We start from the raw sequence: 27,629 nt of genomic DNA on the forward strand, positions 1-27,629 counted from the left end.
AACACAGGGCATAGTGCTACCTGGGACTACAGCTGGGCAGCATCAAACGCTATGACAAATTTCAAGATTCTCAAATTTGTGTTAATTTCCAATTTAGTTTTATCCCTCAGTTTTAAAACTCAATGAATAGTCTGTTTTTTTACTTCTTAGTTTTAAACTATTGCAATCGATGGAATGGTAAAATGATAAAAATACCTCAGAATTTAAGAAAATCACTCTTGTTCTCTGAACATATTCTTACAAAGTAATGTTCACTATTTATCAAATTGCTTGCCACAGGGACTTGGTTGAAACTCCTAGATAAATCCCTGGCTACTAGAAAAATAACAGCCTTACAGTTGAATTCAAATGGTCAAGATTTAATTTTGGCCAGTTATTTGTAAATTTTATGTAATATTTCATCAGTTAATTGACAGTTTGGTCATAATGTGCTTGATTTTGTTTGTCGAGTCACTTCTTGATATGGACACTTTACACAGTTAATTATTAATTTTTAATTATCATCATATCCAACTCTGTGTGTTGACTGTATGTGAGAACAGAAACTTATCATAGTGAAACAAACAGTGTGAGAATATCCTCTATCTTTAAAAAACACAGAAATGTACCATTAACTCGTACAAAAATTCAGAAAAGCATACGTTGTATTGGATATATCATGTGATTGATACACTGAGATCTCAGCATGTTGGCGTTTGTTTACAGGATAAAACAGATTTGGTTAATTCCTAGAAAGCATATTTCTGGTAGAATTTGGGAACGATTTTGAGTTATGAGACAGGTATCTTTGAATATCTTCTAAAACTTAAAGATTCTGCTGCTGAAGCAAATTCTGAACATCCTATTGAAATGAATATTCAAGTACTGTATAAGTCAGTTTACATATTCATGCAGTCACATGGACAAGCTACTATTAGACATTTCATTTGGAGATTGTCAGCACCTAGTTTCAGCTGTATAACACTAGTGACTGCAAGAGGTAAGTTGTCGATGTCAGCGCAACATTGTCTTCACCAACTCTCTCTCGCTGGTTCTCTATCATTGACCACAGCTTCATATTTCTCCGATTATTTTCCACCTCCCCATCTGTCATTCATTGATAGTCGTCAGTATGTTAATTTGCTTCAAGTGATGTGCCTCTCTTCATTCGTGGGTCTTGAAGTCTGTCACTTGGCTCTGGTCGATGGTAGCTCAGCTGCAATATTGTCTTCTTCAGTTCTGTGGTCCACATGTTTTTATCAAAGCACCATTACTAAATAGCATGGCCTAATCCTTTTCAAGGAGTTGTGGAAAGCGGCCTGGCTTTAACTCACAGCGAACCAATTAGGAGGAAGTGTGTTTTTACTCAGATGGGAATTATTAGGCTTAAAGCTTGCAAACAAGATTCTTTGAAAATTAAGAAATAAGCTTTGCCATCAAAGTTTTTTGCTTCGTTATATAAAACAGGGCCTTTTTATTTCAGCACATTTTTGTTGGAAATGGACTGTGTGATCCAAGTTTTCACTAATAACTGGCTATGGGAATTGACACTCTTTCATCCACATCACAAGTCTAACGTTTTGTCCAGAAAATAATAATCAGCTTCTGATTCACATGAAATACAAAATATACCGTAACAGATTGGTTGCATCTGATGATTCTGTAATGTAATGAAATAGATAATCTCAGGAACCAGATCGTAGTAAAGAGAGATCGTAGTAAAGAGAGATTGTAGTTAAGAGATAAATTGAGTTATACTATCTCATTACTGTCTAGATTTCACTCATCTGAGTTAATGTATGTGAATAGTCAGTTGTTTTTCATTTCATTGACTGTGTTTTCCTACAGGATGAGGGTCCACCAGTCAAAGGCGACCCTTTCTACGAGTCTCAGGAAAACCACAACCTCATCGGGGTAGCCAATATCTTTCTGGAGTGTTTATTTTATGATGTGAAGTTGGACTACCATGTACCAATCATCAGCCAACAAGGCGAGGTGGGTGCCGTTGTACATTTACAGGGGGTGGCTAGCCTAGTGGTTAATGCATTCGCTCCTCACACCAAAGGCCTGGGTTTGATTCCCCACATGAGTACAAGGTGTGAAGCCTATTTCTTGTGTCTCTTGCCAGCTGCATACCGTAAGACGTTACAAGATGGTACTTGTTGTTACTGGCGCTCAGCATTAAGGGGCTTACACAAGGACTGGTAGGCTCGGAGTCAGTATACTGTGTCTGAGTGGGGTATTCATGTTATACTGCTGCATGGTATCTCAGGGGGCTAGCACTATAAAATCAGCATTACTCCAGACAAGTACAAGCAACCACACATACACACAACACACATGCCTGCACGTCGCTATAAAAGTGCAATAATCTTTGCTGCGATGTCAAACCACCTTTCCCCTCACCTCCTCATAGATAGTGGATGCATTCATACACTTACAGCCCTGGTCTGTTTGTTTTATAAATCTGTCGTCTTCTGTAGTCGGTCATTCATTCATGCAGCCGTCAACAGCTTTCCAATAAATCTCTTTCCAATAAATAACATCTGGGCATGTTAAACAATTTTTGATCAGGTCATCCTACTTAGTGACTTGGCTGATTCCATGTCCTTGTACCCACATGGCAGGGATCCAAGCTCATGATATCTTTAAATTCTTGCTCTACCTCTATGACGTCATTGCCATAAATCCTGTATTTTGGCTTTCATCATACTATGGAAGTCAACAGATATCATCTTTACTGTCAACTATCCATAGTCAGTTGTGCAAGTAATAGTATCCCGCCCTCCAATGCACCCATTTACATGCATGGTGGAAAACCTCACTTCTTCCACCCAACTCCCCAATCATCTGCACCTGATTATTGGAAGGAAGTGAGTATTTCCCACGCATGTGACAGTGGAAGAACAATTGATAATAGATAGCTCAAAGTGGAGAGGACTTCAGTTGAAAATCTAAAGATATTTATTGTCTGATGACAGTCAAAATACAGGACTTACTGCAATGATGTAATAGAAGTGGTATTCTTGTAATCATTAACAGTGATAGCTTTTGTTTGATATTTCATTTGTAAGCTGATGTTCCAACCAACACAAGAATTAGGCTTTAATTTCTCAAGGTCCTTCACATAATTTTCATATATACCAACAGACATGCACAACCTTGTTGACATGAACCTCTTCCTTTGATGAACTCCTACACAGTATTGCTACTCACGTTTGAAGATTTGTGTTTGTCCAGCTAATAGTTCCTGTTGCCAACTAATTCTGGTCCTGTCTGTAGGTTGCAGGGAAGCTTCACGTGGAGGTGTCCAAGATGGGTGGCGCTGTACTGGACCGCTATGTGGACCTGACATCTGACAACGGGGAGGAGGATAATAATGTGCCCATGGGAGCCCCACTGATGGTCCGGGTACGTTCTATGGAATGTGAAGGAACTTTAATAATATCTTGGTCCTTTATCAAGGATCAATATCATTAAGTCAATGTCGTCTGTCTTGGATCTCCCATTATCTTAAGATTCTCTATCAAGGATCACCCGTTATGTCAAGTCTTCTATCAAGGATCACCCATTATGTCAAGTCTTCTATCAAGGATCATTCATTATGTCAAGTTTTCTATCAAGGATCTCCCATTATGTCAAATCTTCCATCAAGGATCTCCCATTATGTCAAATCTGTTATCAAGGATCAACCATTATGTCAAGTCTTCTATCAAGGATCATTCATTATGTCAAGTCTTCTATCAAGGATCTTCCATTATGTCAAATCTTCTATCAAGGATCTCCCATTATGTCAAATCTGTTATCAAGGATCACCCATTATGTCAAGTATTCTATCAAGGATCATTCATTATGTCAAGTCTTCTATCAAGGATCTTCCATTATGTCAAATCTTCTATCAAGGATCTCCCATTATGTCAAGTCTTCTATCAAGGATCTCCCATTATGTCAAATCTTCTATCAAGGATCTCCCATTATGTCAAGTCTTCTATCAAGGATCTCCAATTATGTCAAGTCTTCTATCAAGGGTCTCCCATTATGTTAAGTCTTCTATCAAGGATCTCCCATTATGACAAGTCTTCTATCAAGGATCTCCCATTATATTAAGTCTTCTATCAAGGATCACCCATTATGTCAAATCTTCTATCAAGGATCTCCCATTATGTCAATGGACCTTTCAAGGATCTCCCATAATTTCATTGGCATCTTTAAGGATCTCCAATTATATCAAGGATCTCTCATAATTGCAATGTTCTATCTGAATGATATCCTATTTTCTCAAAAAGTCCTTTATCTTGGATGTGTTATTTCAGTAAACTACTTTTGTCTCGAGCACGCTTATAACAAACTGACGGATATAACAAACTCATTTTCTTTGACATGACTATTTGCTGTACATATGCTGTATATGTGTTTACAGCGAACTAGGATTATATCGAACTAGAATTAGTGGTCCCTTGAGTTCATTATAACCATAGTTTACTGTATGTCAGTTTCCTTGTTGGCTGTATTCTATTTAATATATGTGCACTTCTGGTTTTGCAGATCAAGATCCGAGAAGCCCGAGGTCTGCCACCAGCCTTGTGTAACTTTGTGTTCTGTCAGTACTCCTTCTGGGGAGAGCGAGACCCCATGGTGGTACCTCCAGAGGTCAACCCAGAGATCATCACCAAACAGGACACTGTCTCCTTTATATTCAACCATGAAAATGTGAGTTGAATAAATTCACATACAAGTGATCATGTCCAAGGTACTACGTCATGAAAGTCATGCACCTATCAAGGGGAAGGTCAAAGGGAAATGTTGCCTGAAGGTCAGGGCAATGTAGCTTGAAGATCAGGGCAATGTTGCCTGAAGGTCAGGGAAATGTTGCTTGAAGGTCAGGGCAATGTTGCTTGAAGGTCAGAGAAATGTTGCCTGAAGGTCAGGGCAATGTAGCTTGAAGGTCAGGGAAATGTAGCTTGAAGGTCAGGGCAATGTAGCTTGAAGGTCAGGGAAATGTAGCTTGAAGGTCAGGGAAATGTTGCTTGAAGGTCAGGGCAATGTTGCTTGAAGGTCAGAGAAATGTTGCCTGAAGGTCAGGGCAATGTTGCTTGAAGGTCAGGGAAATGAGCATTTTGTCAGGGTAAACATAAATAGTAAGCAGGAGACAGTTTACCTGATCAGGTAAATGTATGAAATAAGAGGAAATTAAAGGTGTAGCATATTTAACTTGCATATGGTTCCACAGAATCAGGCTGATCATGTTTCCATTTTTACATATCATTATGTTGTTGCTTTTAGCTAGTGTCTTCTTAACTTGATGAACACCTGGTCTTCTCTGTAGGCTGCTGGTTTATTTGGACCAGAATCAAACTCAGACATTACCTTGGAAATACTTTTGGCTTTGATCTTATTGCATCTGAAACGTCCTCAACAACAACCCCTGTCATTTACTCACTTGCTTAGTTTACAGATTTGTCTTTACCAACTAGTGCTGTTATGTTTTAAAGGCAAGGACCACACTTCAAGTTAATACTCATTATATAGTTAAGCCTTGCCTAGTAAATGGTTAATGAAGGGGCTACTGTAGACAGATGTGTGCTGATGCTAACAGAACATCTACCTCCTAGTATCTGAAGAGTTCATAGAGAATTGTTCTCGAGGTGCTGTCTATAGAAGTGTGGAGCCACAGGAGCCCATCTTCTGGTTGATATGTCAATGTTAACCATCCAATACCTTTGTCAGGACATCCGCATCCCGATATCGGAGGAGTTCATCGAGCATTGTTCTGAAGGTGCGCTGTCTATAGAAGTGTGGGGCCATAGAAGTCAGGGCTTCGGCCTCAACGGGACCATGATGGAGTCGGCACAGGCCAAGACACGCACACTGTCAGACAGGTGAGGGTCATGCAGCTACTGGTCTGTGTACTGCTTACACTCATGGACTTTCAAAGCCAGGTTCCAAATCCCCCCATGTTTTGCAGTAAGAGTCAGGAAAAATAAGGATATGGGTTTTAGAATGTGTACAAGTGTGTAACAACTCCCTGGTGTAGTTGATAGAGCATCAACCCGAAGAGCAGAATGTCTGTGGTTCGATCCCATGGCTAAGTCATACCCAAAAATCTTATCCCAATTGCGTTGATCGATGTTCATAATGTCAGTCACTGGATTGTCTGGTCCAGACTCGATGTTTTTCAAACCACTATCATTTACCTGAACTATTGTTGAGTGCAGCGTTAAACAACAAACAAACAACTATTTACAGGCAATGGTGCAACAGTTGTTGTGTTCAGAGAGCAGTGTCAAACAACATTTAATGCCTCACTCATGCCATCATTTATTGTGACACAATTGGCAAGATGTCTTCATAAGGTGTAATATGACATGTGTCCATAATACTGTACAAGTCTCCTCATGTTTCAGATGGAATGAGGTGATGAGGAAGATTGAGTTCTGGTCCGAGGTGCATGAGCTGAATGACCAGGGAGAGTACATGCCTGTTGAAGTCATGCCAAAACCTGATGTCCCCACCGCTGGTGTCTTCCAACTCAGACAGGTCAGCATGCAGACAACACTAGTCCAGGGCAGCCAAGTGGTTGATTCCCTATGTGTACAATGTGTCAAACCCATTTATTGTATACCTTGCCGTCGTATAACTGACATAATGCATGATGAATAAGGCTAGGGGACATCCAGACAAGCTTGCAAAAACTGGGGGATCTTAAAGAGATCTTTAAGGCACACTGATTGAAATCCCTTACAAGCCATACCAAAAGACGTTAAAAGATGGTTCTTGTTGTTATCATGCCTGGCGGTCGGCATTAAGGGGCGGAAACAGAGACTGGTCAGCTCAGAGTCAGCATACTCTGTTGGAGTGGGTCTTCATATTAAACTGTGACATGTTATCTCAGTAGGTTGGCACTATAAAGCCGGCATTAGTCCATACTAGTATACACGCACACACACACACACACACACACACACACACACACACACACACATGTAGACATGAAAAAAAGGCTACATATGTCAGCTTCTGTTTTGCCTGTACAAGATTATTCTGTCCTGGCAAAACTGGGGTATTATTTCTACATGTTGAAAGCTCTCTCTCATTTTTCTTCTCTCTCAACAGGGTCACTCCCGGCGCATCCTGGTGCGTGTCAAGCCCGTGGCCAACTCTGGGACACTGCCTCTCATCTGTGAGGCAATCACATCAGTTTCTATTGGTTCCATATCTGTACGATCCAAACTTCAGAAAGGTCTGGACAGTTACCAAGAGGAGGATTTGAATCATCTCCGTGAGCGTTGGTCTGATGCCCTCAAGAGGAGGAAAGACTACTTGGATGAGCAGATTCAGAAGCTCATTAATAAGCCAGGTAAGTGTCACTTCCAGTGATGGATATACAGGCAGGCTTTACAGGTACCAGTAACTGCCAATAATCATAGCTCATCAACAAGCCAGGTCCCAGTCATTACCAATAATCATAGCACATCAACAAGCCATTTACCATTCATTACAAATAACCGTAGCTCATCAACAAGCCAGGTACTAGTCATTACACATAAATTATAGTTCATCAACAAGCCATTTACCATTCATTACCAATAACCATAGCTCCTTCTAAGCCATTTGCCATTCATTGCCAATAAGCATAGCTCATCAACAAGCCAGGTACCATTCATGACCAATAACCATAGCTCATCAACAAGCCATTTGCCATTCATTACCAATAACCATAGCACATCAACAAGCCAGGTACCAGTCATTACCAATAATCATAGCTCCTTATTTAGCCATTTGCCAATCATTGCCAATAATCATGGCGCACCAACTTGCTCACACTTTTCACTGCCTACAGTCACTGTTGTCAACATTAAAAACTCAGGCAACTGTTTTATCTATTATGATTTCAGATAAATCTGAGGCTGATTCTGAGAGGGAACGAGCACTCATCGAGCAGTGGGTGTGTCTGACAGAGGAAAGGAATGCCGTTCTGGTCCCCGCCCCTGGAAGCAGTATACCAGGGGCACCTGCGGACTGGTACGTCCTTGAAGCATGTCACACAAGCACATCTATAGATTCCCTTTTCCCATCCTCTGATTGGTCCTTTCTGTTCTGAGAAACAGATCACCATGACTTGGGTGCTGACTCCTACTGCTCCTTGGCTAATTACCAACATACCAGGGCACCTGCTTTCCTTTTTTCCCTGTTCCCATCATCTAACACTTGCCTGATACCAACAATCACTTTACATGTGCACTTTGAGAGTTTCAATTAAGTAAACAAGCATTTGTAAACATATTTTTGTACAGCAGATTCTGAAACTTACTTTAGGGCTTAAGTGTCCTTGTCATCTGAGACTCCGCAAGTTGCGGTACTGAGTTTGACCCTTAAGTTTGCCAGAATCTGATGATCCTTGGTTTGAATCCTTGGTGTCGCTGATCATGCTTCTTGGTTTGTCAGAACTATACCCATGCCTGTGGGTTTAACCAAAGTGGTAAGCTCATCAGGCCTGTGTCACAGCAGGCGAGACTCCCACATCCAGCGGACTCCTGTGATGTAACTGAAATACTGATTAACACTGAGTTCAAACTACAACATGTGTGTGAGTCTATGTGTGTGTGTCCTGAGGTAAAATGTCCTTGTTGATTGCAGGGACCCCCCACATGACATGGAGGAGCACTCCCCAGTTCTCTTCCTAGATCTTAATGGTAAGTCTTGCACACACTCAGACATATTCACAATAAAAAAAAACCATGTAGATGAAGTCAGTTGACAATTGCATTAAACATATACACTCCTGGTTCAAATATCACAATAGTCTTTTCAGTTGTACATATTGATGTGGGTTACAATGGTCCTGCCAGTTCTGTATGTTACCCACTGGTCTGTATGTCACCCCCTTCCTGTACATGTTAATGTGGGTTACAATGGGCCCGCCAAGTCTGTATGTCACCCCTGTTCTGTATGTCACCCCTGTTCTGTATGTCAACCTTGTTCTGTATGTCACCCCTGTTCTGTATGTCACCCCTGTTCTGTATGTCAACCTTCTTCTGTATGTCAACCTTGTTCTGTATGTCACCCCTGTTCTGTATGTCACCCTGTTCTGAGTGTCAACCCTGTTCTGTATGTCAACCCTGTTCTGTACGTCAACCCTGTTCTGTATGTCAACCCTGTTCTGTATGTCAACCTTCTTCTGTATGTCAACCCTGTTCTGTACACTGCAGCGGAGGACATGAGCACCCCTAGTGCCAAGGAAGGCTCCCAAGCTGCTGGTATCAACTCCATCCTCCCCAAGGAACATGGAGCCCAGTTTGTCTCATTGCCGATCATCAAGAGCTTCACTGAAAAGGAAAATGTGAGTTGGAATGATGTCTTATTGTCACCAAATATTATTGAATAATCTTCAGAAAAAAAGCCTAAAAGCCATTTTATTTGGTTTCCTTCTTATGTGAAAATTAGGCATTGAACTTTGATGCTATGCATCTTTAGGTATGTGCACTGGTATCCTGGGATTCCTCCATCCACGACTCTCCCCACCTGAACCGATTAACGCCCGCCAACGAGAGGATATATGTCATCCTAAAGGCAGTTGTCCGCCTGAGTCACCCCGCATCCATGGAGCTGGTCCTCCGCAAGCGTGTCTGCATCAACATCTACAAGAAGCAAAGCCTGTCCTCCTTCACCAACATCCTCAAGAACAGGTTCATCGGAGGGGTAGGTGTAGACTGAACTGTGTCATCAGAGGGATAGGTACATGGGTTTATCGGAGAGGAAGGTGTAGACTGAACTGTGTCATCAGGGGGATAGGTACATGGGTTCATCGGAGGGGTAGGTGTAGACTGAACTTTGTCATCAGAGGGATAGGTACATGGGTTCATCGGAGGGGTAGGTGTAGACTGAACTGTGTCATCAGGGGGATAGGTACATGGGTTCATCGGAGGGGTAGGTGTAGACTGAACTGTGTCATCAGAGGGATAGGTACATGGGTTCATCGGAGGGGAAGGTGTAGACTGAACTGTGTCATCAGAGGGATAGGTACATGGGTTCATCGGAGGGGTAGGTGTAGACTGAACTTTGTCATCAGAGGGATAGGTACATGGGTTCATCGGAGGGGTAGGTGTAGACTGAACTTTGTCATCAGAGGGATAGGTACATGGGTTCATCAGAGGGGAAGGTGTAGACTGAACTGTGTCATCAGAGGGATAGGTACATGGGTTCATCAGAGGGGTAGGTGTAGACTGAACTGTGTCATCAGAGGGATAGGTACATGGGTTCATCGGAGGGGTAGGTGTAGACTGAACTGTGTCGTCAGGGGAATAGGTACATGGGTTCATCGGAGGGGTAGGTGTAGACTGAACTGTGTCATCAGGGGGATAGGTACATGGGTTCATCAGAGGGGTAGATGTAGACTGAACTTTGTCATCAGAGGGATAGGTACATGGGTTCATCGGAGGGGAAGGTGTAGACTGAACTGTGTCATCAGAGGGATAGGTACATGGGTTAATCGGAGGGGTAGGTGTAGACTGAACTATGTCATCAAAGGGATAGGTACATGGGTTCATTTGAGGGGAAGGTACATGGGTTCATCGGAGGGTAGAGGCACATTGTGCTGGGTTCATCAGAGGGATAGGTACATGGGTTCATCAGGGGGATAGGTATGTGTCCTGGGTTCATCAGAGGGTAAGGGCACATTGTGCTGGGTTCATCAGAGGTTAGGGGCACATTGTACGAGGTCCATCGGAGGGTAGGGGCACATTGTACTTGGTTCATCAGAGGGTAGGGGCACATTGTGCTGGGTTCATCAGAGGGTAGGGGCACATTGTACGAGGTTCATCAGAGGGTAGAGGCACATTGTGCTGAGTTCATCAGAGGGTAGGGGTACAGTGTGCTGGGTTCATCAGAGGGTAGGGGCACATTGTGCTGGGTTCATCAGAGGGGAGAGGCACATTGTGCTGGGTTCATCAGAGGGTAAGGGCACATTGTGCTGGGTTCATCAGAGGGTAGAGGCACATTGTGCTGGGTTCATCAGAGGGTAGGGGTACATTGTGCTGGGTTCATCAGAGGGTAGGGGCACATTGTGCTGGGTTCATCAGAGGGTAGGGGTACAGTGTGCTGGGTTCATCAGAGGGTAAGGGCACATTGTGCTGGGTTCATCAGAAGGTAGGGGTACAGTGTGCTGGGTTCATCAGAGGGTAGGGGTACATTGTGCTGGGTTCATCAGAGGGTAAGGGCACATTGTGCTGGGTTCATCAGAAGGTAGGGGTACAGTGTGCTGGGTTCATCAGAGGGTAGGGGTACATTGTGCTGGGTTCATCAGAGGGTAGAGGCACATTGTACTGGGTTCATCAGAGGGTAAGGGCACATTGTGCTGGGTTCATCAGAGGGTAGGGGCACATTGTGCTGGGTTCATCAGAGGGTAGGGGCACATTGTGCTGGGTTCATCAGAGGGTAGGGGTACAGTGTGCTGGGTTCATCAGAGGGTAGGGGCACATTGTGCTGGGTTCATCAGAGGGTAGGGGTACATTGTGCTGGGTTCATCAGAGGGTAGGGGTACATTGTGCTGGGTTCATCAGAGGGTAAGGGCACATTGCACTTTGTTCATTGGCGGGGTCATACCTACAATCCTAAAGAACAGGTTCATTGAAGGGGTAGTTTGTGTGTCATATTTTTAGTTTGGAAGGGGTGGGATAATTGGATGCATAAGTACAGGACCAAATCTCAGCTGTGATAGATATGCATAGAAACTCAATTACTAGATGGAAAGTTGCAAGATCTCGTCCTCAATGTCAATGCCTGCTTCTTTCCAGGACTACCTGTATGCCAGTGGTATCACCTATGAGGTCGTGTCCAACATTCCAAAGGGGTCAGAGGACCTGGAGGGTATGGAGACCCTGGCCCAGATGGCCGCTAGTCAGAACGAGACCAAGGCTGTGGATGGGGAGACCTACATCGAGAAGTACATCAAGGGCATCTCGGCCGTGGAGAGCATCCTTACCATTGATAGACTACGTCAGGTCAGTGTAAGGCGAAGTGGGGATGGGGCACTTCCTGACTCAGTGGAGGGCAGGGCACTTCCTAGCTCATTGTGAGGGCAGGGGCACTTCCTGGTTCAGTGGGGTTGGGGCACTTCCTGGCTCAGTGGGGGTGGGGCACTTCATAACTCAGTGGGGGTGGGGCACTTCATAACTCAGTGGGGGTGGGGCACTTCCTGGCTCAGTGGGGGTGGGGCACTTCATAACTCAGTGGGGGTGGGGCACTTCATTACTCAGTGGGGGTGGGGCACTTCCTAATTCAGTAGAGGGGAGAAGCTTGTTAACGTGACAGGAGATGATTTTTTTTAAATTTGCTAAAAGCGGCATAAAACAATACTCACTCATATCCTCTTGTGTGTCCAACAGGAGGTCGCTGTTAAGGAACACCTCGCCGTCAGTGGGAGATCTTTACGGAAGACCACCAGTGTCCCTAACATCAATCAGGTTTGCTATCTTCATGAACATCCCACTGTGGACAGACATTTCCATATTTTTAATGTTCTAGTGTGACAGTTTATTGAATATATTCACTGGTGTGCTTTATGAACTCATCTCTCATCTTGTAGTTTGCAATAGACTTAAAAATAACTTTCCAATGTTTGCCATCTGAGACTCTGCTTTATAACATCTTGGAATAAATGCCACATCTTTATATAGTTTGTATTTGGTATGTCAAAGATCTGCAATCGGTTGGTAAATCCAGTGATGAAATAATATCAAACAGTTCTCAAACAACTTTTTCGGAATCTATTAATAACACAGTGTGTTTTCCAGTGTACCGTAACATCTGGTAATCATACTGCAGACAGCTATGACTGCCTCAGTTTCTGTCATGGTAACTTCTCAAGTATCTTGGTAATTCCTGAATCATTTTCTGCTGTGCAGCTTATCTGAAGTCTCTAATATTGGCACCAGATCAACAGCTGGATAAGATAATCGAAACATGAACCAGACATTTTGATTAACTAATTGATTCAACACATTAGATTGGTTACAAGATGGAATGTATGTTTACCTTCCTGCAGACAGTTCCGACAGTTGTGTTTGATGTCTGTACTTCTTGAAACACAGCACTTATTGAACATTGGTGTGTTTACAATTAAAAATTACTGATTAGTCTTTGAAGTCGGTCAAAACCAATCCAAAACTTGGATTCAAGTTTATTCAAGGAAGTGCTCTCTCATGTAGTTAGGGGCGGTCGGGTAGCCTAGTGGTTAAAGCGTTCGCTCGTCACGCCGAAGACTCGGGTTCGATTCCCGACATGGGTAAAATGTGTGAAGCCCATTTCTGGTGTCCCCCGCTGTAATATTGCTGGAATAGGGTCTTCTCAAACAAATCTTCTTGCTTCCACAGATGCTAACCTCACCCACCAAGCTTGAAGATCAGGTAACACTCTCTAGGCCCTCTCTGTTTTAAATAGATAAATAGCTCACCCAGCCTGAAAGGCCATGAGAGCTTATGACATAGCAAGTCGTCTAATGTCTGATGTCGGCCATAAACTTTTAACATTTTTGACTTCATCTCCAAAATATTTTTATGAATTCAGGAGAATTTTGTGTAGATTTGTAAAGGGGTTCAAGTTTGTAGTTAGTACTGCGTCTTAACACACATATTTGCACTTTGAACCGTGCTTTACAATTCTCTCCAAAAATGCACCCTCTCTCTGTAAACATCATCTCCCCAGAGACCACTGCTCTTCCTATGCTTTTTTCTACCAATGATCACATCTGAATTTGAAAAAAATTTATTCTGATTTTCAATATGGCCACCATTGGCAGCTATATATAGCCACTCAGCTCTTCCTGCATGTTAAAGTTCCCTCAAAATACATTTTTGGCACTGGAATCATCTTCTCTGAAATTGACAGACTGGGGAGCTGGACTTTGTCGTGTATGTTTCTTCTTATGATGACCTTATGTTTTGTTCAAATCATTAGGATGACAGGGATGCCAACCATTACACTTTTAAATCTAAAATTGCACTTTTGGGCCTAAAATTACGCTATTATTCTTACCCTCCCAAACTTACAATTTTTTTCACAAATTATGTATGTGTATAAAATATCACGGAGATCAAATTGTTAACTGTTCATGCACCGATCACGTGAAGTTTTCCGGAGCTAATTGCATGTACACCATTATTTCTTAGGAACTCGAAATACCACAATGTCTTTCTGCAATACAGTTAATATTGTCACATGATGAATTTTATGAATTGTGTGGCGCTTTGACCACGTGTTTCGTCAGAGATGCAGTGTTACCGACGCCATTTGTTTGTTGCATGCACAAAAGTCCATTCCTTCCCAGGGTTAAACCATATCCAAGCCTGTGTCATGTTCTCCTTCCTGTTGCAGATGCGAGCTGACAGCATCCAGGATCTCACCAGTGATGCCGCATTGTCAAAATCCCCGACTTTTGCGGGTGAGTTTCGGCAACGAGCATTTTCCGACGTGAACGAGTCCATGATCGCGTCTTACCGCAGGGAAGTGGGTCGTCTTAAAAAGCTTTCGGTCGGCCTAGGTGGGTTAACTGACAGTGTCACCCAATTTCTGTTTTTGTTTGGCAGCAACTATTTTAAGTTCAGCTTGATTATTGCACACCGCCAAGTGTATAGACGGCTTCAAGTCTCCGCATTGTTTCGCAGTCAATACACAAGTAGACAGGTCACATCAAAATCACCCTCAAAATCCTAGCGTAGATCAGAACATTTGCTTTCATTTGTTTTCGACGACGTCTGTAAATTGATTTCGCATATCTAGGGAGATGATGACTGAATTGTAGTTATTCTGGAATTTTTTGTTATTTCATGTACCTCCACTACATCAAATTTTATAACATGCGATATTGCTTCGTCAACGATGTATCCCATGATTCTTCACCCACTTCCTGTGTGTATGGTCGCCATGGTTATATGCTCGCTTGCCTCAAATGTTTATGCTTCTAGGGCTGATACAGAATCATATCTTGTTTTAAGGCTATGCCTACATTTTGTTGTATTATGTAAAGCTATCAATTTAATGCAAATAAACAGTGTAGTTACTTTTCTTGCTTCTATACTCAAGGACGTTAATTTTGTCCTCGATATTGACAATCCAATGATGATGAAGTTCAAAATGTTAACTTATTCTTCAGTTCATATATAGATTATTAAGGTTATGTTTTTCATGACTTTGAACAAGCAATTTTTCCAAAAAAATTGGTATATGCAATTTTATTTTAATTCATATGTAGAGTTTACTGACCAATTAGAAATGGTTGTATTTGCTGATGTCGCACTGACAGTCTAACTCCTCAATCAGGCACATTTAAGTTGGTTCTCACATTTAAGTTGGTTCTCACATCGCTGACCTCAGTTGGTTCTCACATCGCTGACCTCAGTTGGTTCTCACATCGCTGACCTCAGTTGGTTCTCACATCGCTGACCTCAGTTGGTTCTCACATTGCTGACTTCAGTTGGTTCTCACATTGCTCATATCAGCTGTTAACACTCACAGATCATCCACGTCCCCTTGTCATGGTCCCCATCAACACTTGGGGGGTGTAAACACTACCTTCCTCCATCTCCTGTGAAAACATACAGCTACTCTGTGGTGTAGTAAGGAACCCATCCATTGCCTCACTTGCAAGCAAGGTGTAGATCAGGCAGCCACAAGGCTGTGTAGATCATGCAGTCACAAGGCCATGTAGATCAGATAGCCACAAGGCCATGTAGATCAGATAGCCAAAAGGCTGTGTAGATCAGATAGCCAAAAGGCTGGGTAGATTAGATAGCCACAAGGCTGTGTAGATCAGATAGCCAAAAGGCTGTGCAGATCAGATAGCCAAAAGGCTGTGTAGATAAGATAGCCAAAAGGCTGTGCAGATCATATAGCCAAAAAGGCTGTGTAGATCAGATAGCCACAAGGCTGTGTTGATCAGATAGCCACAAGGCTGTGTAGATCAGATAGCCACAAGGCTGTGTTGATCAGATAGCCACAAGGCTGTGTAGATCAGATAGCCAAAAGGCTGTGTAGATCAGATAGCCACAAGGCTGTGTTGATCAGATAGCCACAAGGCTGTGTAGATCAGATAGCCAAAAGACCATGTAGATCAGGCATCCACAAGGCCATGTAGTGCAGGCAGCCTCAAGGCCATGTAAATCAGGCAGCCTCAAGGCCATGATGATCATGCAGCCACAAGGCCATGTAAATCAGGCAGCCACAGGCCATGTAGAGCAGGCATCCACAAGGCTGTGTAGAGCAGGTATCCACGAGGCCATGTAGAACAGGCAGCCTTAAGGCATGTCGAGCAGGCATCCACAAGGCCGTGTAGAGCAGGCAGCCACAAGGCCATGTAGATCAGGCAGCCAAAAGGCCATGTAGATCAGGCAGTCACAAGGCCATGTAGATCAGGCAGCCACAAGGCCATGTCGAGCAGGCAGCCACAAGGCCATGTAGAGCAGGTATCCACGAGGCCATGTAGATCATGCAGCCACAAGGCCATGTAGATCAGGCAGCCTTAAGGCCATGTCGAGCAGGCATCCACAAGGCCGTGTAGAGCAGGCAGCCTCAAGGCCATGTAGATCAGGCAGCCACAAGGCCATGTAGCGCAGGCATCCACAAGGCCGTGTAGATCAGGCAGCCACAAGGCCATGTAGATCAGGCAGCCACAAGGCCATGTAGAGCAGGCATCCACAAGGCCATGTAGAGCAGGCATCCACAAGGCCATGTAGATCAGTCAGCCACAAGGCCATGTAGAGCAGGCAGCCACAAGGCCATGTAGATCAGTCATACACAAGGCCATGTAGCGCAGGCAGCCTCCAGGTCATGCAGAGCACTCATCCTCAAGGCCATGTAGATTAGGCAGCCACAAGGCCATGTAGATCAGGCAGCCACAAGGCCATGTAGAGCAGGCAGCCACAAGGCCCTGTTGAGCAGGCACCCTCAAGGCCATGTCGATCAGGCAGCCTCAAGGCCATGTAGAGCAGGCAGCATCAAGGCCATGTAGAGCAGGCATCCACAAGGCCATGTAGAGCAGGCAGCCTCAAGGCCATGTAGAGCAGGCAGCCTCAAAGCCATGTAGAGCAGGCATCCACAAGGCCATGTAGAGCAGGCATCCACAAGGCCATGTAGAGCAGGCAGCCTCAAGGCCCTGTTGAGCAGGCACCCTCAAGGCCATGTAGATCAGGCAGCCACAAGGCCATGTAGAGCAGGCAGCCACAAGGCCATGTAGAGCATGCAGCCACAAGGCCATGTAGATCAGGCAGCCACAAGGCCATGTAGAGCAGGCATCCACAAGGCCATGTAGAGCAGGCATCCACAAGGCCATGTAGATCAGGCAGCCACAAGGCCATGTAGAGCAGGCAGCCACAAGGCCATGTAGATCAGTCATACACAAGGCCATGTAGCGCAGGCAGCCTCAAGGTCATGCAGAGCACTCATCCTCAAGGCCATGTAGATTAGGCAGCCACAAGGCCATGTAGATCAGGCAGCCACAAGGCCATGTAGAGCAGGCAGCCACAAGGCCCTGTTGAGCAGGCACCCTCAAGGCCATGTAGAGCAGGCAGCCTCAAGGCCATGTAGATCAGGCAGCCACAAGGCCATGTAGATCAGGCAGCCACAAGGCCATGTAGATCAGGCAGCCACAAGGCCATGTAGATCAGGCACCCTCAAGGCCATGTAGATCAGGCAGCCACAAGGCCATGTAGAGCAGGCAGCCACAAGGCCATGTAGAGCAGGCAGCCACAAGGCCATGTAGATCAGGCAGCCACAAGGCCATGTAGAGCAGGCAGCCTCAAGGCCATGTAGAGCAGGCATCCTCAAGGCCATGTAGAGCAGGCATCCACAAGGCTCCACATGACTACAGTACATCACACCAGTATGTTATCATAATGATGGGGAAACATAGTGTATACAAACCCATGAAGTATTGATACTCCCTGGTTCCCTTCCACCAGGTAAACTTAGAACTCCTGGTGCTGAGGTTGCTTGGTGGAACGTGTCTCTGCACTCTCATTGCTAACTACACTCCTACACAACACCAGCACATCCAACATCATGTAACCCAAACTTCATTTCACGGACTATTTCAAAGAAAATTTGAACTCAGACACTTTTTTTAAATAATGTTCACTCTTTTGAACCAAACTTTTAATAAATGTTCATGATTATCACTGTTGATTAAAAAAAAATCTTCACACTAAGAACAATAATTACTAAGAAAAAGTTAAAATTACTTTTTAAACTTAAATCATGACTATCCTTATTTATGAAATTAAGGACCATTGTCACTGTAGTTGAATACAAAGACGTGAGTGGCAAAACCTTGTCACATTTAGCAATAGTCCCAACAGTGGTGTAAGTTCCGAGTCTGGTGAGAGACCCACTTCATTGCCTCATGTCTCGATGTTCATGGCAGCATGTATCATCTTTACAGAGCTGTTTACATTTGCAAGGTTCTGTTTTCGTAAGTTGTTTTCCTCGCCAGGTTTTCATGCATGTAGTTTCTGCATGAGATTAACAGTCTCTGTCAGAAATAATCCCCACCTCTCTCTCTAACATCTTAACTTCTGGAACATAGTTAAAACTTTTGGGGGGTTTTTTTGGGGGGGTAGTTGGATTGTTCTCTGAATATGAGTGGGTATTACTGGGAATGTTCCAAACTCATTTAAAGTCAGATCTTAGTTCTCACTACCGCAAAACAAAGATCTGAGGACATCCCATTACGGGTCACATCAAAACGATCTTTCATCCGAGCAATCAGAAGATTACTTACCAGATCAGGAAAGGGACAGTCAGAATGTGTTTTCTAATCATGCACAGCCTCTAAAACACGTATTCAGAACAAAAGTTGTGGGCTGTATGACTGATTTCGTCAAAATCATTATCTATCTCTCACTTCTATGGGATAAGCATTTGAAACAGAAGAGACAATGCATAGTCTGTTGGAAGTACTGCCATACAATCTAGGCCATCTATTAGACATTCCAAAATGATCTTTTCTTCAGTTTTCAAAATTTGAATCTAACACTGTGTCAAAATATATTTCAAAGCGTAGTTTGAAACTAGTGCCATGTAGCTCAAAAAAGAGGCTTTCTGATTGGCTAATGTTGACTTCTTGTTTGTCATTTCATTTGTAGGTCAAAGTTCGCGAAATGTCGTTCTGACGTGACTTGTAATGGGATGTCCTCAGACCTGTTTAGCGGTAGTGAGCACTAAGATCTGATTTTTATGTGATGGGTGAAAGCTCTGTGATTGGATGGGAAGAAATTTCTTGTCCAGTGTGTCATGTGATATCATCTGACCAATGTGACCGGTGACCAGTCACACAGTGCCTATACATGGAGCTTGGCACCACATAAACTTGCACTTGGGTGTTATGTATTATATACCCTTTGAAGCAGGAAACAAGATTAGGAATTATCTTGGCTTTTATGGGGAAAGGCAAATTTGGAGAAAAGAAACATTTATTTATTTCCTACATTGGAAATGTTTGTATGGTTCTTATATTTTATTCATCAGGATTCTAACATTGAATTCAATGCAAACGTTTCAAGTATGTCAAATATGCAAAGCTATGTATAACATAGAAAGTTAATATTTATGGTAATTGAATTGGGATATCTTTAATTCCAATTTAGGATTTTATTTGTCCATTTCCGTTGCATTCCATTGACTTTGGATTGAATATCGGCTTTTGATAATGCCCAGGTAAATTCCTGTACCAGGTGGTCAGAAAATGTAAAACTTGTCTCTGCATTTTCTTGCTGGTCAAGTCCCTGATAAGTGAGGATGACTTGAGAGTAGTCACATTTTAACATACATGCAATGTTACCCTGACAGAGATATTCCATGACCTCGGTTACATATCATTGTAGTCTGATGTGTCCATATTGACCCACAGTCAAAACAAAGTGCACTATTATCCTGACAGAAATATTACCATGATTTTGGTTACATACATTCAGTTGACCATGTGTCCATATTTCCTCTCAGACACTGTTACAAGATACTGCAACATTGCCCTGACAGAGCATCTTTACGCATTCTGCACCCCGATTTTTACATTTAGTCCTCCATAAATGCTAAAGATTTTAAAATCAATTCTTATTAGCAATATTGCCTGACAGAGATTATGCAATGACTTAATTAGCTTACATGCAGCCGATAGACTGATGTGTCCATATTGACACTCGGTCATAACAAACCGCAATATTGTCTGACAGAGATTCTCCCTTGACTTACATACAGTCTGTACATAGTGTCATGTGTCCATAGTCCCTGCTGGACCCTCCAGCCTAAACAGTTCGTTCCTGGTGCGTTCCTGGTGCGTTCCTGGTGCGTTCCTACAACCAACTGGTGCATGCCAGGAGACTTCCTTCATGCACAAGTTGACATATTACCCACATTTACCAGATACTAATACAGTGTAGGGTTTTCCTGCAGACTTTTATCATGTTTGATGCTTCTTTGTTTTGTTTTGCCAAGGAACTGCTTGTTACTGTGTCTTCCCACCGCCTTGTGCAAGCTTGATACTAAGTCTAGGATTGCCACCTCAATTAGATGCTTCATATTGCTGTTGTCACCAACTATATATACACGTTCATTTTGTTTCTTCCAACTGTTTCCATGACAACATATCATTTGTTTCATGCTTTGTCATACATTTGTTTTCACTGTTAACTTGGCAGATCTGCCTTGTCTGTGCTTCTTCCGATTTAAGTTTCCATGACAACATAGATAACCATATCATGCTTTCATATTTTGTTACCATGACGATTGAATGTCATCCTCTGATGAAGAGTTATTCCCCTTGCAGCCCGCCCGAGCTTCCTCAACCTCCGTTCTAGTACCAATGGTAACTCGGCTAAGCGTACGTTTAAACTATTGTCTCGTTTCTTCCGTGAAGAACATGGTAGTAACAGTTTCAGGATATTTCATATTGTTTTCTACGTCTGTGCATGTTTTCTTTTTCCATCCAATTAGCTGTCATGTTCATCTTTCAATGTACTGGCTGTTGATTCTGCATGAGACTCACTCAAGTCGGTGTTGTCTGCATGACGTTGTTGTAAATCAGTTTCAGTTTTCCATTCTTTTCAAATTATATGGAAATACCAATACTTCCCCGTTAGGTTTCATGTCTTATACATATACTACTGAAATAAAATTAGGGATCACCACCATGACAGATTAACTATAGTAATATGAAAGAACTGGGTGATCCTTAACTTTTTTAGTAGTATATATCCTGTGATGCAGTCGCAACTTGAGAAGAGGGCCATTATGACATTTTTTCGAGATGATAAATTTACGTTACTAAATGATGAATACTTTGGTCACATAATGCACTATCAAACAGAAGTGTCCTTATTTTAGATAAAGATAAACGTCTGAAAGTGAATTGGTTTGGCTTCATTTAAGCCACTGCTTAACATAAAGTTACAAAACTTGGCTATGCAAAGTACTACCTAGTTGTGGTGTGTGTGCGATATGGTGAAGTGTCTTTGTGGTGGTCATCTTCAAGTAGAGTTTGCATTCTTGAGACGTGTTTTGCTTGCTGCATGAAGACGTTGTGTGTTGAGTTGGACATGGTAGGTGTCTTGTGCATGATAAAGCAGCTGTTGGGAGGGTTTGTGTCACAATGAATTTATGGCAGTAGACACAACATGAAGTTGCTTGACAGCATTCTCTAAATGGAAACAATTTTTGCTTTTACTGAAGTGATGATTATGGTAATACTTGTGTGGTATCTCCTCTTCCCACTCAGACAAGAATAGCTGTTCATCTGTCACCATGGCTTCTGATGGAGTCATCGCATTACTTTATGTCAGGGGTACATGTTTGTCTGCTCATCACCAACGTTGCCATGGCACTCTCCGACCCACAAGTTTCCTTGTGCCAGACAGGATATCACCAACGTTGCCATGGCACTCTCTGAACCACAGGTTTCCCTGTTCAGTCAGGATATCACCAACGTTGCCATGGTGCTCTCTGAACCACAGGTTTCCTTGTTCCAGACAGGATATCACCAACATTGCCATGGCACTCTCTGAACCACAGGTTTCCCTGTTCAGTCAGGATATCATCAACGTTGCCATGGCGCTCTCTGAACCACAGGTTTCCTTGTTCCAGACAGGATATCACCAACATTGCCACGGCACTCTCTGAACCACTGGTTTCCCTGTTCAGACAGGATATCACCAACATTGCCATGGCACTCTCTGAACCACAGCTTTCCCTGTTCAGTCAGGATATCACCAACGTTGCCATGGCGCTCTCTGAACCACAGGTTTCCTTGTGCCAGACAGGATATCTCAAACGTTGCCATGGCACTCTCTGAACCACAGGTTTCCTTGTGCCAGACAGGATATCACCAACGTTGCCATGGCACTCTCTGACCCACAAGTTTCCTTGTGCCAGACAGGATATCACCAACGTTGCCATGGCACTCTCTGAACCACAGGTTTCCCTGTTCAGTCAGGATATCACCAACGTTGCCATGGCGCTCTCTGAACCACAGGTTTCCTTGTGCCAGACAGGATATCACCAACGTTGCCATGGCACTCTCTGAACCACAGGTTTCCCTGTTCAGTCAGGATATCACCAACGTTGCCATGGCGCTCTCTGAACCACAGGTTTCCTTGTGCCAGACAGGATATCACAAACATTGCCACGGCAATCTCTAAACCACAGGTTTCCTTGTGCCAGACAGGATATCACAAACATTGCCACGGCAATCTCTAAACCACAGGTTTCCCTGTTCAGACAGGATATCAGAAACATTGCTAAGGCGTCTCTGACCCACAAGGTTCCTTGTGCCAGACAGGATATCTCAAACATTGCCATGCCAATCTCAAACCCCTGGTTTGTCGTCTCTTCCTGGAAATGACAGGAGAATTTAACAATGATGTCATTCAGATGACCTTTTGCTAATGATACAGTAAGACTGTTACCTTAAGACTGTCATCAAGAATGTCATTGCAGCAACGATGCCAATATGTTACTGTAAGGACTTAAAGATGCTGCAGGTTGCAGCAGTGATGTCAATATGTTACTGTAAGGACACAGCAGCCTTAAAGATGCTCCGAGTTGCAGCAGTGATGTCAATATGTTACTGTAAGGACACAGCAGCCTTAAAGATGCTGCGAGTTGCAGCAGCGATGTCAATATGTTACTGTAAGGACACAGCAGCCTTAAAGATGCTGGAGGTTGCAGCAGTGATGTCAATATGTTACTGTAAGGACACAGCAGCCTTAAAGATGCTGGAGGTTGCAGCAGTGATGTCAATATGTTACTGTAAGGACACAGCAGCCTTAAAGATGCTCCGAGTTGCAGCAGTGATGTCAATATGTTACTGTAAGGACACAGCAGCCTTAAAGATGCTGGAGGTTGCAGCAGTGATGTCAATATGTTACTGTAAGGACACAGCAGCCTTAAAGATGCTGCGAGTTGCAGCAGCGATGTCAATATGTTACTGTAAGGACACAGCAGCCTTAAAGATGCTGGAGGTTGTAGCAGTGATGTCAATATGTTACTGTAAGGACACAGCAGCCTTAAAGATGCTGGAGGTTGCAGCAGTGATGTCAATATGTTACTGTAAGGACACAGCAGCCTTAAAGATGCTGCGAGTTGCAGCAGTGATGTCAATATGTTACTGTAAGGACACAGCAGCCTTAAAGATGCTGCGAGTTGCAGCAGTGATGTCAATATGTTACTGTTAGGACACAGCAGCCCTAAAGACACTGCGAGTTGCAGCAGTGATGTCAATATGTTACTGTAAGGACACAGCAGCCTTAAAGATGCTGGAGGTTGCAGCAGTGATGTCAATATGTTAATGTAAGGACACAGCAGCCTTAAAGACACTGCGAGTTGCAGCAGTGATGTCAATATGTTACTGTAAGGACACAGCAGCCTTAAAGATGCTGGAGGTTGCAGCAGTGATGTCAATATGTTACTGTAAGGACACAGCAGCCTTAAAGATGCTGGAGGTTGCAGCAGTGATGTCAATATGTTACTGTAAGGGCACAGCAGCCTTAAAGATGCAGCAGTTTTTTGTGAATATGAGAAGCAGTAGATGTCGAGGAGGTCGAGATGTTCTTGTTCCGGTGCCTTCTCTGGAAGCTCTGCCAGCATGGTCGCATCTGATCATGGACAATTACAGGCTGCTTGTATCTACTGTTGTTACCCTGAGGACTGGTTCTGTCTCAACTCAAGTCATGAAACTTGTGATGGAATCAAGGGCAGGAGGAAGAGTCATAAAATCAGACCGTGTGGATTGACATGGTGACTGGTAACAAAACACCAAGGTCAAAGGAATTGTTTGCAAACCATATTGGTGTTGTAATTGTTATGGTTACATGTAATCTTCTGTGTGGGAAACAATCTTCTTCCCTCTATGGTGACTTTGGCTGCACTCCCAGTGTTCTGTGAATTACATAGCTGAGAATTTCCACAACTGATATTGTTGGTCCATAAGGCACATCTTCAGTAAAAACAAAACTAGCACAGCATAAGAACATGTATATATGGAGGGCAATAACAAGTCAAAGGAGAGGGTTGGCAATAAAGACTTTGACAGAGAGTATTTATCTGTGAACATATTTTATATTTTCATGGTAAACATCATGGACATCACTGGAGAGGCCATGAAACTACATGTATTTAGGGAGGGACACCTTTGGACACTGTTTGAAAGATTGCTGCTATAAATTATAGATCAGAAATCCCTCACCTGCTCCTAACTTGTCCACAATAAAGCTGTGTTTGCCAGTGACTCTGGCTGCCTTTCTGTCTCTGCTCATGTTTTGTTATGTAGTCACTACCAAGTACAGGTTTATTCTCTGGATTCTTCAATTTGAACACCAGTGTTTTGTGTTGACAAGGTTGGGTTTTTTTGCATGCTGAAATAAATACCTCCCAAAACTCATTAGTTGTGATTATCTGTTGTCTATTTTCTGTTGGCCTCAATCTTTGTGTTTTTATCAAACTTGTATATTTAACTTCAAAATTCCAATCTGACCTAACTATTTTGTGAAAAATATTAACTGCTTTTCCAAAAGATGGCAAAAAGGTATTGTATGATGCCATACAAAGTTGAGAGATGATTTTAAACATGCTATATTATTTAGTGTCTGCGAATGAAGGGTGAGTATGTAGAATCTTAAGGTATATCAAACACGGACAGGTTCTTTTAATTCTGATCATCTAATGTCTCAGTTCAGGTGTATTATTGCTGGAAGCAATGGAACATATACCAAGATGTGGTTCCTCTTAAGTTGTAGTGTCACTACTAATGTGTACTTTGACCAAGTGTTCTGCGTAACTGCACACGAAAAAGGTTGTGAAGGAACCTACAAAGTAATTATCTAAGGAAGTGTGACACATCATTCTTGAAGCCGAAGTCGACTGATTTCTTGCGTTTTGTTCTTTGATGTTGACTTGAAGATTACCAGGCTTTTTTCTTTCCCAAACAGCATCCCCCAAGTCTGGACTGAGTCCACACACGTCCAAGTTGGTGAAGCCGATGAGGACTCTGATTGAGGAGCAGCACCAGAGAGAGTCTCGGCCACTTCTACACCAAGACACGGAGGAGGTACTGATGGCTTGTACTGGTTCATTGTCCCAATTACCCCAATTCCCCTTGATTAATCCCAGTCCCCAGTAAACATTTGGTCCTCTGTATCCTTTGCTCAGGGACTGGGGAGGTCGGGTAGCCTAGTGGTTAAAGCGCTCGCTCGCTCGTCATACAGAAGACCCGGGTTTGATTCCCAACATGGGTACAATGTTTGAAGCCCATTTCTTGTGTCTCCTGCTTTGATATTGCTGGAATATTGCTTAAAGCAGCGTAAAACCTCACTCACTCACTCACTCACTCACTCACTCACTCAATTTGCTTAGGGACTGATCATGCGTTACAAGGATGGGTGGGTGGCAGAATTGGCCTTTGGACTGTATCATATTTAGACTCACACACGCCCCATTTTATGAGACATTTTGTCATGACAAAGCATTTCATGGGAGAAAATGTCTATTATGACCAGGATTATTTAATGATCCTCGTCCAATCAGTCACTGGTTTTCCTTCTTGATCCTACTATATTCCTCCTTTATTCATCATTTTTCGGTTCGGTCAAACCTTGGGTAACATGAAGTATTTAGGTAGGTCCCTTCAGCTTCGACACAGTGGTGTTTGACTGTACATTTCAAAGAAGTATAAAATCCCTTCTCATTCATTTACTCCCTCATTCTGCTTCCAGGACCTGGATGAGGAGGATGAGTTGATACCAAAGTCAGTTTCTCGCCTTCAGCAGCAGGACCATGATTCACGCAGTCTTGACTCAGATGACTTTCAGGATTTTGAGTCGTACCAGAGCCAGCAGACAGCTCGTGTGCAGAGAGAGGGCGCTCTGGCTCTTAGTCACATGACCCACTCCTCCACCAATGACAGCCTAGCGGAGGTGCAGGCAAAGAGCTGCACTCCCAGCATGACGTCCAGTGGCTATGGCTCTCAAGCTGTGTCCTCTCTCACCTTGTCCTCAGAGGACTCACTCAGTGTCAAGAGCATTGATGACAATGAGAATATCAAAAACAAGACAGCTCACAAGTCTGGCAGCACAGAACACAGTGGAGACAGCGATGATGAGGACCACGCCAAGGCTGAGGATGGGGACCATGCCAAAGACGATGGTGATAAGGCCAACATGGGCAGTGGCAATACAGAAACAACACTTGATGATTCCAATGGATCAGTTCACAATGATTCAAATGATTCTGGTGATAATGACACTGATGGTAATCGCAAATCCCGATCCGATTCTTTGCTTGATGAGGGGGTACCTGAGATACCTGATGCTCCTCTCAAGCCTGTACCGACACCACCTGCCAATGGGAAAGAGTTTGATTTCAGTCAGACAACTGAGAATGATCATGAAGCTGTGAAGTCTGTTACTGAACCCTCCAGCCATGAACCTCTCTCACGCATAGACTCAAGCAACTCGGAACCTGGGGACAGTGCAATAGGCCGTGGGGATGGGGACAATGACCCATATAGTGTAACTGCAATGGAGGAGCTGGAGAAACTTGGAGAAGATGAAGGAGCAGACTCCGAGACTGTGGACAAATCTTCTTTAAGGAGTGCCAAGCCTGAGGTGAAGGATACCCCGAGATTGTCTGTATCTGAATCAGAGAACCTTGACAAGAAGACGAGAGGCAAGGCCACTGAAACACCAGTAGTTGGTTTGAAATCAGCATCTTTGTCAAACATTGTTTCCCCTAAGGCAGACAAGTCTGCACTGTTGGGTAGTGGACAGAAAACACCTGATTCTAAGGGAGTTGTACGACGGAAGGGCTCTGGGTCACGCCAGCGGCCGATGTCCTGCACCGTCTCCCCTCAGATCGACACAGCCATGAAGGCCTGGCAGGAGGACCTTGGGATGGAGAGGAGAAGCAGCCTACATGTGTCGGAGGATCAACTCAATGGTAAGGTGGCTTGTGGCTTGACTCTCAAATTTCTTAGAATGACATGTTTGTTTGTTGTTTAAAGACACACACAGCAATATTCCAGCTATGTGACGTCGGTCTGTAAATAATCGAGTCTGGACCAGACAATCCAGTGATTGATGTCATGAGCGTCGATCCACACAATTGGGGTACGATGA

General features: G+C 43.5%; 1 protein-coding gene across 19 annotated transcripts in view; it reads left to right on the forward strand.

Moving 5' to 3' along the window:
* The window catches only part of LOC124115793 (kinesin-like protein KIF13B), a 266,352-nt gene that overhangs the window by 236,345 nt on the left and 2,378 nt on the right, over positions 1-27,629 (forward strand). For 5 of the 19 annotated variants that reach the window (XM_048392899.1, XM_048392910.1, XM_048392901.1 and 2 more), the window contains 17 exons: positions 1,828-1,974; positions 3,262-3,390; positions 4,525-4,689; positions 5,707-5,858; positions 6,384-6,516; positions 7,093-7,336; positions 7,875-8,001; positions 8,617-8,672; positions 9,189-9,319; positions 9,454-9,678; positions 11,772-11,978; positions 12,363-12,440; positions 13,350-13,382; positions 14,350-14,515; positions 20,792-20,887; positions 25,446-25,564; positions 26,229-27,450. In XM_048392899.1, coding sequence (XP_048248856.1) covers positions 1,828-1,974; positions 3,262-3,390; positions 4,525-4,689; positions 5,707-5,858; positions 6,384-6,516; positions 7,093-7,336; positions 7,875-8,001; positions 8,617-8,672; positions 9,189-9,319; positions 9,454-9,678; positions 11,772-11,978; positions 12,363-12,440; positions 13,350-13,382; positions 14,350-14,515; positions 20,792-20,887; positions 25,446-25,564; positions 26,229-27,450 — 3,430 coding nt within the window. Of the gene's footprint in view, positions 1-1,827; positions 1,975-3,261; positions 3,391-4,524; positions 4,690-5,706; positions 5,859-6,383; positions 6,517-7,092; positions 7,337-7,874; positions 8,002-8,616; positions 8,673-9,188; positions 9,320-9,453; positions 9,679-11,771; positions 11,979-12,362; positions 12,441-13,349; positions 13,383-14,349; positions 14,516-18,409; positions 18,440-20,791; positions 20,888-25,445; positions 25,565-26,228; positions 27,451-27,629 lie in introns of all 19 variants that reach the window. The other 14 variants (XM_048392912.1, XM_048392922.1, XM_048392906.1 and 11 more) reach the window with 14 other exon arrangements.

Source organism: Haliotis rufescens, unplaced genomic scaffold (assembly GCF_023055435.1).
Source record: "Haliotis rufescens isolate VD_foot unplaced genomic scaffold, xgHalRufe1.0.p SCAF_1, whole genome shotgun sequence".
Classification (NCBI taxonomy): domain Eukaryota; kingdom Metazoa; phylum Mollusca; class Gastropoda; order Lepetellida; family Haliotidae; genus Haliotis; species Haliotis rufescens.